This window comes from Ischnura elegans, chromosome 9 (genome assembly GCF_921293095.1).
Source record: "Ischnura elegans chromosome 9, ioIscEleg1.1, whole genome shotgun sequence".
NCBI lineage: Eukaryota > Metazoa > Arthropoda > Insecta > Odonata > Coenagrionidae > Ischnura > Ischnura elegans.
In genome coordinates, this window is record NC_060254.1 from 114,487,707 (window position 1) to 114,504,259 (window position 16,553).

Here is a 16,553-nt window from a genome sequence, read left to right on the forward strand (position 1 = left end):
TTTCTGTGCCCGAAGATATCTCGATAGCTTCGACAGTTGAATGAAATGCACGAGATTAAAAAAAGAATTTGACCAAACGAGACGCATTCCTGACGATATTTCTGTTTTTTTTTTTCAGCTCTAATCGATTGCAACTCAGTTTTCTATCTACAATTCTACAATTACACTTTACTGATATGCAACATTGTCCAAACAGCACAATTTTCAAAGAAACAAGCGCAGCATTAACCCCTCAAACAATTAGAGACGGATTGGAAACGCCAACTACATACATCACATAGCGTGCCCGACTTCGCTTTGAAGGCAACGACGTCACTGAAGCAAGATCTGACTTGTTCGTCCTTGACTCCCTCATTTGTAGCCTCATTGTTTGAAATACGGAGGGAGCGCGCTCCTTCCTCTCCACCTCTCCTTTACGCGCTCCTTCCCAGTGGCGTATCCCGGGGGAGGGTCCGGACCCCTCCCCATCCCCGAAATATAAAAACACAATTATTGCCCTTCACAAAAGAAAACAAAATGTTGAAAACTCAGGAATTCGCAAAATTTTTCTTTAACAAAATAAGTTTTTTCGATTATAAAAAGTTTTAAAATTAGTTTACAACCTATTATTTAGTGCCCGGTTTTTTTTCTAAAATATTTCCCCCTGTTTTTGCCCCCCCCCCTCCGAACGAAATACCTGGCTACGAAACTGCTCCTTCCTCTCCACCTCTCCTTTACACGCTTCTGCTGCCCACCCCTCCCTCAAGCTGAGCGGTTGAGCACCTCGTCGCTCGTGACGTTAATGATACACCGATAAAAATGTCTTTCATTGTGTATAAACATTTCCATTGAGATATGGAGAACCAATGAATGCCGTGTGCGTGCACTGTGGTATAAATTGTCGCGAGGATGTGCTAAATCCACCTCACCATAGTGAAGCATTTCGGGTAAAACACAAGTCGGTATGCAATGAGAAAATAAAATTCGGGGGAAACGTGAGTGAGGAAAATTTGAATTCAGTCGATGGCAGGGGGTCGCCAATCCAAAACCAGGGGGAAAATTTTTAAACAACAGGGTACATAGGAGAGGGTTTCAAACCAATTTTAACACCCTTCATAATAGAAAAAACTTCATTTTTCAAAGATTAATTTTTTTCATTTTTCATTTTTATAAATTCATGATTTTTAAATATTTTGTTTCCTTTTATGAAGGAAAGTAATTGTGTTTTTATATTTTGGGGGGTCCTCTTGCTATGCCACTGGTCACTGGTCAGTGGATCATCTAAGATTTTTCCTATTTTCATTTCCAAACCCAAGCATAACATTTGAGGTCCTGAGCATGTAGAGAAGTTTAAAAAAAACAACTTGAAAGCCTATACAAAAGATTTTTAATTTATAAAAATATTAAAATGTGTATGAAAATCTAAAAAGCATTCCATTAATTGTATGTACCCAGAATAAACTTGAATAATGACTTTGTTTAATGGCAGGAATTTGAAAATGCATTCGGAATCGAAAATATCAGATTCGAAAGATCAGGCTCCAAAAATCCTGGATCCGTCCATCCCTAGTTATTTTATTCTACTCCATTCTTAAATTTTAATGACAGTAATGCTACAGATAAATCAAAATCCCACCTGCTATAAGGAGTAAGAATCGATGGAATCAGAATCGAGAATCGGGAATCGATTTGAAGGAATCGGAATTGGAATCGGAATCGAAAAAAAGTGGAATCGACTCATCCCTAGTTAGGTATGCTCTCATACGGAACAATTTGGCCATAACTAATGATTAATGTTAAAATTACAACATATTAAGGGTGTATGTATAAAAAAAGGTGAAACATTTATTGCTTAAAATTTCATTCCATACACGTAATCACGGCTGCATTAATGGTCTCTAGTTGTCTCGGTACGATTTGCGGAGGTAGTTAGGCCGTCTTTGGGGTGTCTCCTTGGTACGATAAGTGGAGGTTTTATGATATAAAGAGGTTCACTACATAGAGGTTTTACTGTATTAAGTTAATTATATGGGCATAAACCATAAATCAAAATAATTACAACATCAGAATATGGTGTCAATGATAACACATGATTCATTTTCCATAGTTGTAAATATAGTGCCATTGTATATTCACACATTTACTACAAGCTAATGTGGTATCTGATAAAATTGAAATAGGTAGTATCTTTTTAACGTGAATAGATAATCAAGTTAATGTTATTAATGTATGCAAAATCTGACTTCATAATTCTCAATATTCTTGTTGCTACAGACCTTCAAAGTTCCCAAAAATTTCTAAATTCTTTAGCACTACAAGAATGCCCTGCGACTTTAATTTTAAGATTTCTCAGCATGGAGTTGAGAATCCACAAAATTGAAATGGAACACAAATTAAATCGACAATCTCATTCACTATCATCTGTTCATTTTATCTCTGCGGGTCAGCTTTCGTGAGATCCCGGACACTATCGAAGGGCCTCGTTGAAGGGGAAGGGGTAGTACCGAGAGAGAGAGAGAGCAGGAGCAACCTTAGCATTGCCAAATGTACGTAGGCGCCCTAGTGTCCCACTGAAAAGGTGTGACTCTTACATGGCCACATGTATTTTGGGCCCGGCGGCGAAACAATGCATACAATGTATAGCTACTCATTTAGAGGGGATTGAGGATAATCCCATCTCAGAAGCCAGGATATTGTCCGCTAAACGCGAGACCACTGGTGAAGGGCATACATAAGCGTAACATTCTGATAAACGGGGATTGCAAGGGAATTCGTGAGGATGAGGATGCAATAAGAATGGAGAACAGTAGCACGACAGGTATTTAATTAAATAATTTATTTTGTAACTTATTGCTGGAGCGGTGTGGCTAATAAATCAACCTCTTCGTCTCCCCTCCCGTCAGTGTCTTAATTTTCGGAGTCACTTTCGGAGCCTTCAAAAAACACGCTCGGATATTACTCTTTTAAATCATAGGTATACAGAACTATATAGGTTGTAATACCCAAAAGTAAATACGGAGTTGAGGAAAAGGGTTAGGGTTTGGTAATAAAGGGATTGGAGAAGTACTGAGAGGGAGTAGGTGGAGGGAGGGAGTCGGTGCGGATGGGAATGCAACAGGTGGATAAAAAACTTTCGAAAAGGAGATGGAAAAGGATTGAAGTGGAAGAATAAGGAACAATAAGTTATATGTTGGATTTAAATGGAAGAATCGAAGAGCACCAAGAGAACGCGCGAGATTTGGCCACACAGGTAGCAGACTCACGAAGTTGACACGACAGAGGTCTGAGAGCGACTGAAATTCCAAAGTGCTAGGCCACGCCTACTGTCTGCTGATTGGAAGAGGGAAAGTCACAAGTCGATAAACTTTCCCTCCTCTCACCCCAACTCGGTTAAGCCACACCAGCTCACCCGCATAGATAAAGTGAACAGACCTTAGTAATCTAGAGCTTGGATAATAAATTGTACTGAGAAAAAGATACTAAGTGATACATGGGTTTTTCTAAAACTGTGACAAATAGTTTACTGGCACCACTTAAACGTTTTGTTTATTGGACGTCACCCTTATTTGTTCCAACAACGCGTAGGCGACCCAACATATTCACAATCTGCAGTCTGACGTTAAAACGGCAATATTTTTGCCAAATTTGCATTTAAGCCCCAGCATAGACCAATTTTCTATCCACTTCCTCAGTGTGTCATCAGTGGATACCGTGCTGTGACGTCATGCACAAGCACTCATGATGAAATTGTGTTTTCAGGCAGCTGATGAAGAGGTATTTCAAAAGACTCATACCTCAGTCATATAAAACGTCATTCATCCATAAAATTTCCATTGAATACAATAGAGTTCTTTCTCTAGTACTTTAACAAAATCATGCATGTTCCCCATTAGAAGATTCTCCCGGTCGTTGAACCCCCTGTTCCACGACGAATGCACTTACCGCTAACTCCTTGGCTCCCGTCGTCTGCCAGACCACACTCCAATGAGTGGTCACCTGTAAGGTCATTGCCAAGGAACTCCTGTCTTCACTCGACTGCCACTGTTTGGTTGAAGCAACGACTTCTCAACCTGCAGCCATGACAACCTAGAAAACAATAAGGACATTCTCATTTTAGAGAAACTGGGCCAAAAACATCCCCACCAGCCAAAAACACTCATTTTCTGATTGTACGTCTTTAAGAGATGTCGTAAATATAGTACAGTGTGTCCTCATTTAACGTCGTCCTGTTGAACGTTGTTTCACGATAACGTTGTCCAAAAATTGAAACCCTTCATCATTCAACGTTGTTGTTGCTCCACGATAACGTTGCTCAAATTTTACGCGACGAAAAAAAATTGAATGGCAAATAGGACGCAAGCGCATCTGATGTAAAGTAAATACTACTACATCCATGTCTCGTACAGTGAAATTTCGATTAGCTCAATTTCGATACAGCGCAAATTCGTTCCTCAGGGAAACATTGCAACGCAGTGTAGCCTAATCAAAAATCTTAAACGCTCTCGTGATAAAACGTGAACTTGCGCTAAGTACACACGAAATTTCTATCATTTTACGCATATTAATATTATTGCTTGCCTCAAATCCGCTTTTTTGTTTATATATTAATCGAAATCCATTGCTGTGCAATGGCCAAAAGTATCACTCGTCATTGGGTCCAGATAGCCGGCCTACCGAAGTAATTTATCTCGTCTCCTTCACAGAATGATGATAAATAATTTAGATTGTTAATTAAGCGTGGGGATACTGGAAATGAGTTTTTTTTCGGCAATACGGTTTGAGACGTATTTTTGCCTTCATAGGTTATCGGGCGATTTACTTCCAGGTAGAGGGTCTATACTAAAGCCTTCAAGGTCATCTATGAGAAATGGAGTGGTGGCCGAGTTGCGTATGTTTAGCATCAACACATAAAAGGGTCCGCTATAGTCTCTCAAACACAACAGCTTCATTCCCTCCCAGCAGTCCTAGGTCCTCTGCATCTCAGGAATACAGTTCAGCAGTGGAAGACGATTTTGATAGAGCCATACAGAGTAAAAACCAAGAGAAAATGGCAAAAAATAGGAATGTGGGTAGAAAAATCAAGAATTTATCAAGAAAAACCATAAATCTAGAAGAGAAATTGAAAGAGGTCAATTGCTTTGAAAATGGAGAGCGTCAAAGCGATATTGTGAGGAAGTTTAAACGCACGATCTCTGAATAAAGACGAAGTTAAAACATCAGTGACCTCAGCCGCACCAACTTCAACCAAGCGGTCTACACATACGGAGAGTTCATAGTGGTTCTGTACAAAAAGATGAGGGTGGTAATCGCTCCGAGGCATTTAGTGGTTACAAGCTCCGGTTGGTTCCAGAATTTTAAATGGCGAGCAGGTATTTTCAGTGCGGCGATATCAGGTGAATCTGCAAGTGCTGATAGCGCAGTCACCGCAACATTTTCTGATGAACTCCAAGCTGTGAGTGAAAGTGGCTCCTTTCCCCCTCAACTAGTTTTTAGTTCTGACGAGACGATATTCTTTTGGAAAATAATGCATTCTCGTTCATTCATTTTCAGGGAAGGAAAACCTGGGTCAGGTTTCGAGGCATTTAAAGACCATTTCACCTGGCTGCTAATGACTCGAAGGACTTCAAATTAAAATGATTTATCATTCATAAACACCACTAGCTATGAAATGGCATTCAAAGTAGCATTTTCCTGTCATTTCGATGAGCGACAAAAGGGCCTGAGTGACACATTAGTTTTTTTAGACTGGTTTGAAAAATCGTCAACTGCCAGCAATGCATTACGAACCCCTTGAAATAGCAGACGTTAGCCCACCAGCACGACATGGGGGAATTTCAAAAGCTCGTACGAATTTATTTCAACGCGAATAAAAGTCTTTGAATGCGGGCATACTATCTTTAAAGATATTTTAAACTATAAACATTTGCATAAATAATGTTTTCTAAGGCTATTTATGGGAATATATATGGTTTAGAGGGTGTAAGATACCCAACACCCATGCTCCCAGGAACGCATCCCTTATTTCCAATGTTAAAACGCTCTCATAAAACGCAAATTTGTATAGCGCAAAGACCCCAAGGAACGCATCCCTTGCGCTAGACGAGACCCAAGTGTATTCGAATTTTAAATACACAGCACAGATTGTCTGTAATTCTCTTCATCTCTAATGACAATGGTTGGGTCTTTAATGAAATTTTGCACATTTTGTTGGTTTAATGCTTTAATAATATTTTTATGAAAACTTATCGAGCAAGCACTGAAATTGTAAAATGCCGATGACTCCACAAGAACAACACTAAGAAGAATTTACGCATGCATTCAAATGCACGCGACGTTGGCTTTTCCCAGAGTGACACTCGGGTCACGAGATGGACATTACACGGGGGGCAGCTTCTTGGAGGGCAAATGCAAGGGGAGTATAGCGCTGTGTGTCCTATGGAGAGAATGTACCTCTGCGCTCTGTGAATTAAAGGTGTGAAACCAGACGTCCGCCTTGTCACCTCAGTCTGCCTTCTCCAGACCCTTTCTCATGAGCTAGCACTTGCATCGTATTCGATATTCGAATTCGAGAAAAATGCTCTTCAACCCATCCGTAGACTTTAATACGTCCCTATTAATGTACAGTACAATCTTTACAATCTGCCCTCGCAATAATCCGGCATGCAGGGCTTCCTTCCTTTCCTTGCGCAACTATAATTTCATCAGTTTTAAATAAAATATAATTTGGCAAGAATTTGTTTTATTAGTATGATAATAGGGAAGTTTCCTTCATCAAAGAAAACTAAATGCATTGACCATGATTCCTTACCCACCATTAATGAATTCAGAATATACAAATTATTTGGTTTTAGAAATCCCAGTTCAGACGAATGGCAATGGTCAATTTTATCCTCATTTGAAAAAGGCCAGATTGGCGCCCATGCAATACCACTCCACGTGACGTCACAGGGACCTTGTTTCTATACGATTAGATAAGAATTTTGCATCGTCTGAGATTACCAATGCATGCATGAGGCACAGAGCTCAGGGAAACATCTCTTAATAATCACCCATTAAAAAGTGGCTAAGGTCGGAAAGTTTTATTCGTTTGATCTTAGACCATTTAAGTAAGTAGACCTGCCGTTCGGACGGAACGCTGTGGCCAACATCGCACCGCGGGGAAGTGAGTGGGATGAGGGATCGTGACGTCACGGTTCGGACTGCGGACGATATTCCGTATGCGCACTTGAGATATTTTAACGCTCATACGCTGCAAAGTCGCTGAAAAGTGACGATATTGGGCACGCAAAATGATTATACACTTAATAAACATATTTTTACGATGAACTAAGGCATTTTATAGCCTTGACTCAGCGCAAAAAGCTAAGTAAATCAAGACGAAGCGATCGCATTAAATATATTTATTAAGAATGTAATTTTAATAACTTTGCATGGAGCAATATTCATGAAAACTGGCACACTTATGGGGAAAAGGCCTAAGTTTTTTTGAGTGTAAGCAATATTTTACAATTTTGACCTTTTGACCTCACAATGTGGGTCCAAACTTGAATTTGCCCTATGGGGTTTAAATGTTTAAAAAGTCGAGATAGAATGTCTGAATTTCATTGACCGAGATGTCAATTCTTAGGTTTTTGGACCAGAGAAACCCGAAAATAACACTTTTATTTACGAAAATTTAACCGTTGACCGTCAAAGTCATAAGGGAGGCAAAAAGAGTAGCATACCAACAAAGGTGTCGATCCATGGATTTTATAGGGCACCCAAGTCAATGGTATTGTCCAAATACCCATATTATTCACTAATCGACCTCCAAGGTTAATACGGAGGTCAAAGACCATAGAGGTAAACGTCTGGCCATCGTGACACCCAGGTTTCGAACCATATGTTTAGAAGGGTGCCAAAGTCGATTTTTCAGTTAATAGATCCGTATTGTTATTTTTTTTGACCACCGAGGTCTCAAAGGTCATAGAGTTAAATGTCTGGCCATCATGACAACCAACGTGTCAAACCATAGGTTTTGAAGGGTGCCAAAGTCGGTTACGCAGTTCATTCATCCGTACAACAATTTATTTTGACCACCGAAAGTCGTAATGTGGGTCAAAGGTCATAGAGATTTTAGCCGACCGCTTTGACTTTCTGACCGCTTTTGATTCAGATATTTTAAACTTCATTCACTACTAAGATTACCAATATTTTATCACCCTCAATAACTTCAATAGCATTTTTAAAAAAGGTGATTGATTGGTTTTAAATAGAGATGTGCGAATAGTATCCGCGAATACTCGAATACCTCGAATACTAGAAAGTATTCGATATTCGAGATTTCGAATAGTTATGCGAAAAGTACCGCCTCGAATACCTCGAATACTTTGAATTTCGCGTCATACACTGTCGCACGCACGTCATTGGTAGTGACTCGGAAAAATGTAGAGAACTGTAGTCATTTAGTGCTCGCAGCGCCGTTTTACGCAAGTTGACGAATTGCATCAAATTCGTGGATTTTAGCGGTGAAAAGTGTTCGGCGAGGGGAACCGAAAATAGTCGGGTGAAAAAATCCGAAAATCCCCGATTCCCCCCACCAGGAGAAACTCAGTGCCGTGGGATAGCATACTTAGGGCATTTCCCACGATCCTCTATCCCCCTCCATTCAGCACTCGCCTCAACCACTCTGACGCTTTCCTCTTCTCCGAAATCAAACAAAAGGTCCCAGCTCGCGCAGGGATCGCACTACGAACACCCCTGCTTCGAAAAAAATATCGAGTTACGAGAACAATAAAAACGTGTTTCACGCCCTCCCCCCTTTTCTCACCCACTGACCTTTTTCTGGCTACCTGCTTCGAAGTTCCCCATTTCTGGAGGTCAACTGCTGTGTGAGTACCGTGGGATACTTACATTAGCGCATTTCCCAAGGTCCGGTATCCCTCTCCATTCAGCACTAGCCCCCATCTGAGGCTTTTCTCTTCTTCAAAATAAAAAAAAGGTCACAGCTCGCGCAGGGATCATATTACGAAGACCTTAGCTTCGAAAAAATACGCGAGAACAATAGAAACGTGTTTCGGGCCCACCCTCTCCTCCCCCACTGACCTTTTTTTTCCTACCAGCTTCGAAGTTCCCCATTTCTGTGGAGGTCAACCGCTGCATGAGTCATCTGTTAGCACAAAGGGTGTCTAAGAATGACTTTCGTCAATTGATGTTACACCTTTATTGAATTGAAATATTAGTAATGTGCGCGTAATTTCAAAAAGAATAAGACCAAACACGACGTATTTCTGAGTTTATTTAAGCATTTTACGCAAAGAAATAAATGTCAAAACACGACGGAGACTTAGCATTCTGGCGAAACTCGATATGAGCAGCAGAGCTTCTCGGAAGTTGATGCGGTATTTTTTCCAAAAACATATATCAAGTTACAATTTATGAGTGGTGCTATAAATCTTTATTGTTACAGTCACAGACAAAAGGATACTTTCTCAGAATATTTGGTTTTTCCCTGATAGCAATTCCAATTCATCTTCTTATCTCGTGAGAACTCCCAAAGATGGACTGAAAATAATTGAAGAAAATCCGGTGGAAAAGAGCTTGTATTTTGCAAAATGCCTCCGATTGTCAGCTAGCACTTGGCAGCAGGAGTGGGGGTAAAGCGATGTTAGTTGAATTAATTATATGCCCAATTGTTTCCATAAAATTAAATTATTCATTAATCAGCTAAATTCCTGTTCGAATCATTTTAAGGAAATCAAAATTACTCCCCAAAATCTTGTGTTGCCTGCTGCATAGGCAACCGAGTCAAACATTCCAGCATTCATCATTTAGTATTCGAGGTATTCGAAATTCGAGGTATTCGAATATTCGAGCTATGATTTAATATTCGAATTCGATATTCGAATTCGAGAAATCTGCTATTCGACCCATCTCTAGTTTTAAACTCTAGCTAAATTTGAGGATTCTTTTTCAAAACTCTCTTCTACAACTGTAGGGCATTAAGCCTGATATAGAAAGTAGGAATTCATAGTGTGGTATAATTTAAAAATTCTATCTACAGCTGACGAAAGAGGTAACTAGTGCGTTTTACAGTAACCAAGTATTTTCTTATATATGCGACTTCCGCAGTTTCACAAAATTCTTTCAGTATTTGAAGACGCACAGTGTAATGTAAAAATAGAAATATATTTTAATGACAATATTTTTCATATCTATATCTATAACAGCAGCTGTTTGAAAGGCGTTATGTATCATGTGCGCTGCAAAACCGATTGTACATGCCTTTGATCTGAAGGAATGACTATTAAAAATAGCATGGGAAGACATCCTACTGCTAATGCTAGTTTCTTTTCTTCGTCTCCATAAATTGTTTTTACTAAAAATTTCTGTATTTTGGAGGAAGATGCAGCAGTATTTAAATATCTTTTATGCTCTTGCGTCTCCAAGTTCTTCGAAATATTATACTGCCGTGAAAAATAGAAAATTATCCGTTACATTTCACACATTGGACAGAGTAATTGCTTCTGGATTTTTTAATAAAATGCGATTTATTTCTTAGATGATCGTTGAATCTGCATCTTCTTTTCTTACGTATTGTGACAAGAATAAAAAAATTAAATTATGTCGTAAATTGTTTAAAAAAATTTAATTGAAAACTCTGTAAGTACATACGTACAACATTACATGAAAATATTTAATAAGTTATTCAATATATTAAATATAATTGATTGTTATAAAGCAAATTTATCTTTAAAATTATTTTAATCCAATCCTCTCTTTCTTTCTTATTATAAATATGTTAATAGGTATTATTTATCCCCAGAATTTTCCGTAGCGTACGTAAATCGTAGGTGTCACTTGCAAAGCCGGCGACCTTTTTCCACCATCGCAAAATATATATAACACGAGAGCTGTCTGCTAGGTAAAAAATTATGCATTTATGAAATAACTAAATTACTTACCTAAATAAAATGAATGCTGATTTGTTGACATCCCTTTTTAGTAGCGCTAGCGTGCAGTTCAATTTGCGTCGCATAATTGACCGTTTAAAAATTACTATATGCGAAGGCGTTGCCGCGTTACTTCGTGGACGACCGGCAAATTCTTTACACCATGACCCTTTTCCTCTCTAAAATTCCCCCGTTTACAACTTTTGTGCAAGATTTCATGTTTTTATAACGATTTTCCGAATGATGCTAGATCGCTAACGAGATAAGAAAAAATCTGCGGAAGTTTACAAAGGGCTTTGTCTTCATTTTACTGCCACAATATTTTTTCGTCGCTGCCAATGACGAAAAATGCCACTGTTCATTAATTGTAAATTCACCAATCCAATCATGGCTGAGAGAATACTTCTCGTACATAACGCAATATATATGTTAGTACTTTTAATTGAAAAATCGTGAAGAAAATGGTCAAAATACCGCAGTGATACAGTGAATCCCCATTCGTTGCCATGCACTACGACGATGAGCGTCACAACCGTTACGTCACGCCCCTTTAAAAGTGGGTGGGGAAGGAAGGGAACGGAGGGGAGATGTTGGCCACACGGCGAGACATAGGTAGGGGTGGGGAATGGCGGGTCTAGTTCTTCTATGGTCTAAGCGTTTGATAAGGTATTAATAATCCTTATTTAAGCCAAGGGCTACCTGCTAGTAGGGTACTCTGCTACCTGCTAGCATCCTGCGTCGTATCAGCACTCAGAGCCTCGCCTCAAGGTCATCTCACTAGCGGCAGCGGGAAGCAGAACGACACCACATGGAGTTTTCCCAGCATTCATACTTAACCGTTGCGTTTTCACTTTTCATTTAATCACAAGAAATAGATATCCTCATATAAAAATCTAAAAGCCTGAAATATGTGCACCAGGAGTAATAATCTTTTGATTTAGGCATTTAAAAAAAATAATAGGTAAACACCCTATTAGCATGAAGTTCTTCGTAAGTCACAGCGGTGTTCATTCAGTTATCGAAATTTCCTCTTTCAGTACTATTTGAAAGAGGAAATTTTGATAAACTGCGGCGGTAATAGAGGCATAAGAGGGAGTAGAAAGAGTTCCGATCCTCTCTTAGCATACGCCATTGCTCTACTTTGCTTGTCATACGAACAATTTTATTTAAATGCTCTCGCAGGAGTATTGCAATAGAATTGCAGCCGTGGAAAATTTTAAGGCAAAACACGTCAGGCACATAGCATGAACCTTCCCAAGAGATTGGACAACAATCAGGGCAATCTGAGCGCCGTAGGATAATAACCACGTCATAGATTTAACGGAGCCACACTCGGCCCTCCATCAGCCAATGCCTCTGACGTTTTTTTTTCCTTTCCGATACCCCACAGGAAAATAGGAAAACATCAAGTTACAGGGGAACAACGGAAACGTGTTTTATCCCTACCCCGTCTCAGCAACTGACCTTGATCGATCTCCCAGTTTCTGGAGGCCAAATGCAAGGGGAGTCATCTACTGAGCCTGAGGATATCTCGATAGCTTTCAATAATTGCAAGACACGCACGAGGTACAAAAAAAGAAAGAAATCTAACGCGACGCATATCTGACAGAATTTAAGTTTTTTAAGCTCTCATTGTTTGACACAAAGATTTATAGTTACAACAAGGCTACTAATATTCAAAATAGTCCAAACAGCACACTTTCGGAAGAAGCAAGAGTAGCATAAGCGCATTCAAACAAGACAAGACAGACTGGTTACTTCAGGCAATGCAAACTGCGTACATCACATTGCTGCGCCTTCGCCCCTTCGCTTTGTAGGCAACAACGTCACATGCAATATCGGACGTGTTTGTCCCTTGCTCCTTCGCTCGTAGCTTCGAGGACGGTGGGATCGCGCTCCTTCCCCTCGACCTCTCCTTCAGTGCTCTTCACTTATAAGCATTTCTGATTTCTTATATCCACAATTTAGTCCAACAATGAGCACACCCTTCGAATTTTTTAAAGCGCAGATTTTGACACCAATGTAATTTTCAGTTGCAAAAATCCTCATATTAGCATCTGAAGATGATTTTTGAAAAATCACGTGCTCAGCGTAATGGAAATTGCTCAGCAAGACAGATCTTGACTACTAATCAGGTATGTCCTTCAAAACTATGCGTTTCTCTACGTTTGATAAGCGATTACTATATGCCGTATAAATGCCGTGGGATGCTTACTCGTGACAATAAATTTAGCGCGTGCTCCGGAGCGAAAAACCCCCGCGCGATCTTTTCAATGCCCACCTCTGAGATACCGACGTGACCGCGCAATGCTTACAAGAAAAGCAAACAGGAGCATTTTAAAAATACGTCACTAAGGGATAAACTCCCCTGCCTGCCGCTTGCTTTTGACCTAGGATTTCAGATGACTGACTCACACTGAAAACCAAGCCCACTCAGTTCCCCTTGGACTTGCGACCGGTGAAAGGGGAGGGGGGAAGATAAGAAGTTTGTGTAAGAGGTGCACCCTCATTTTCGGCAGCAATTTCTGGGAAAAAAGGTGTGCCTCTTACACGCGCTTATACGGTAACTCAAGTCCTCGTGTCCTGTCATGCTGCCCCTTCAAGTGGACTTTTTTCTGGTGTGTGCCATACCGAAAAGAGTCTTATAATCTGTAAAAGACTGCAATAATTACTTTTCTAAAAATGGAAAGGAGAGCTATTAGAAAAAGAAATCCAAGACATTTGATAAACAAAGCGACTCAATTTCAACAGAGTGTGGGCGGGAGTTCTCCAGACGAATGACATGTGACTAGAGGTCCGTGAATTTCGCGAGATGCGATATCGCGAAATAACATGAAATGATACAAAATCGGTAAATGAAAACAAAATTTCGCATTCTTTGCAATGTTAAGTGGATTAGCAAAAAATATCACATCTAATGAGTCACAGTCTATTAAAGCCTAAACCTTCATTGTTTAATGCTGCCGACGTTCACTTGCTTCATCTCATTACGATTCCAAGGTCAACTGGCTCGTTAAGCCTCGCGCATAACGCATCCGCGTATTATAGCGCACCGTAGTGATTTCTCCACCAGAATTTGCCGTTCAATTTATCACAGCCTCTCTCTTCGATTTCGTTTAGTCAGAAAGCAGCCTCAATGTGGCACTGCCTGTATTTCACGCCGTAGAGGGCACACCACCGGGCCGAATTGAAATGGGCTCCGTGGTGACCATGGTGGCCATCAACAGCGCCATGCCATCAACTGCGTGATTCGATTCGTTTAAAGATATCCATTGACAAGTATGGTTATTTGAAAGCACGAAGCGCTAGCAATGGAGGAAGGGAAGGAAGGAACAGAAAGGATAGGAGGAGAGGGGGGTCTCCTTACTAGCGGATGGATCGTCGCATATTCGGCTCTGCACTGAACTACAATGCAAAAGAAATCATTTCGGCATTGGCCAAATGTAATATCTAATTCTTCTGGAGAGAAAGTGTCTCAATCTAGATGTTGCAGGATCGATTAATGGGAAATAACTTTTCAAGTTTCTTTGAATCCGATTATGTTTTATTACGTGTGATTCTTTCACTGCCTTTCCCGACCGATTGGCAACAGCTGTAATCAAAACTAAGCGATTTTGTTGTATCTAGCAGCTGTCCTACCTTCCCTCAACACCTGAGTGAGGGGTATCGAAAGGGAACCCACGTCATGAAACATTTCGGCCATTTGTAAGTTGTACAGTTCTATGGTTATACTGTAGCTACCCAGCACTCAGTTTGAAAACACCTTTGTGAGTGGTTGTGTTTTGAGGTTAGACTGTTTTTTTATCGTAGTTCCAGCTTTAAATATTGAACGAAGGATGGGAATTTTAAAATGCCAAACGCAAGTGATACTGTTCCTAACAGAGCAAGCGAATTCAGCTCATTAGGATTTAATGTGAAAGACAGAGTATTACTGTGCAAAGTTTGCGATAAAAGATTATAATTTGCAAGATGTGACACTTTGTTAAAGCACATCAGTAGCCATATACAAAAGCGAGCAAAAAAAAGGGGACACCTGCAAAACAACAGCTATCATTTGAACACACAGTCACTCAGTCAAAGAAAGCAAAGGAGGAGCTTGTTGTTGCTACTACAGAAGCATTTTTAAAGGCTTTATTTAGTGTAGAGAAACTTGACAATACAAAAATTCTGGAATGGCTCACGAAGTATACATATAAGAGGTAGAGGGATTTGCCGTTTGCCGATCGTATTCACCAAGACTACATATTTGAATAAGTACTCATGAAATGTGTATCGTAAAATAACAAAATGCCTATAATGTGGGAAAATTGTGGCATTTTAATAAAACCGCCAACATTTTCTATAACACCGAAATCACATGGTTTTAAAATGAATTTTAGCAAAAAATAAAACCACTTCCACGGACCTCTACATATGACCTTGAGTACAGGGGCACAGCAAGGAATTAAGGCCAGGGGAGGGGGGGATTTACGTGCAACTAATACCGGGGTGTGTGGGGGTTATAGAATACCCACCAGGATAAGCGGTAGGTGCGAGATAAACAAATTGCGGAATTTTGTTCATTTTGTGGTGCTCAGGGGGGGGTCAGGAAGGCTGACAATTTATTTAATTTATTTGGACGGCATCTACATCCAAAACTAGTGTAATAGATGGTGGAGATGTGTGCAATAAATTTCTTTGAAGTATTTGCACTTTCTCTTTTATCATGTCTTTACGGAACTTACTTTCTGAACATTCATCGCAGGGGTGCAGATAGGAATTAAGGCTGATGGGGGTTTAGGTGCAACTAATACCGGGGTGAGTGGGGGTTGTAGAACCACCAGGATAAGCGGTAGGTGCGAGGTTAATAAATTGCAGAATTTCAAAGATGTATGGTTCAAAATGGTGAGTTTTACAGCTTTCTGAGGGATATTATATTTTATTGATCCTTATACTATTCTATTAGTAATATAGAATATCTTGTTTATACATAGTAATATCCTTTCCCTTGGGCTACAACCTAGTCGCGGTGGAAAGGCTTGCACGTTCCTATGACCCCTAGAAGTGCACTGGCAGGATTAATTCTAAATTATTCCCAGTAGGGCCACCCATGCCAGATAGGTCGAATGGTAGGAGCCAGATGAAAGGTAGTCCACGTGATGCTGTGACGTGAAAAACACTGTTGGAATGGAAGTGGCAATCCCCATCAACTATCTCTTCCCTGAAAACATGGAGTACAACCAAATGAGTCACGGAATCTCATCGTCCGGGACCCATCCGCAAAGGGCAGGTGTCCGGCACGGCAGCGAGGTCGGCTTCGTCAACATGCGAAATCCTTGCAGAGACTTATCATCATCAGCAGCAATGAAGAGAGAAGAAAAGACGACCAAGAAGAAGATGGAGAAGAAGAAGTCGGCTATAAATGCAGGGACGTGGAATGTGAGGACAATGATGAGGGCGGGGAAGTTAGAAAATATCAAAAGAGAAATGGATAAAGGGAGGATAGATATCTTAGGATTATGCGAGGTGAGGTGGAGGGATGGGGGGGACTATTGGAGTGATGGGTATAGGCTATATATAGTGGATGGGAGCAAGGGGTAGCTTTAGTATTAAACGGGAAGATGGGTAAGCGTGCGGTAGGTATAGACCAGGTAAGCGAAAGGA

General features: G+C 40.2%; 1 protein-coding gene across 9 annotated transcripts in view; it reads right to left on the reverse strand.

The window, feature by feature from the left end:
• Positions 1-16,553, reverse strand: part of LOC124165089 (Golgi reassembly-stacking protein 1-like) — a 74,382-nt gene that overhangs the window by 13,975 nt on the left and 43,854 nt on the right. For all 9 annotated transcript variants that reach the window (XM_046542365.1, XM_046542362.1, XM_046542363.1 and 6 more), the window contains one exon: positions 3,922-4,065. In XM_046542365.1, the coding sequence (XP_046398321.1) occupies positions 4,045-4,065 (21 nt within the window). In that variant the 3' untranslated portion in view covers positions 3,922-4,044. The remainder of the gene's footprint in view (positions 1-3,921; positions 4,066-16,553) is intronic.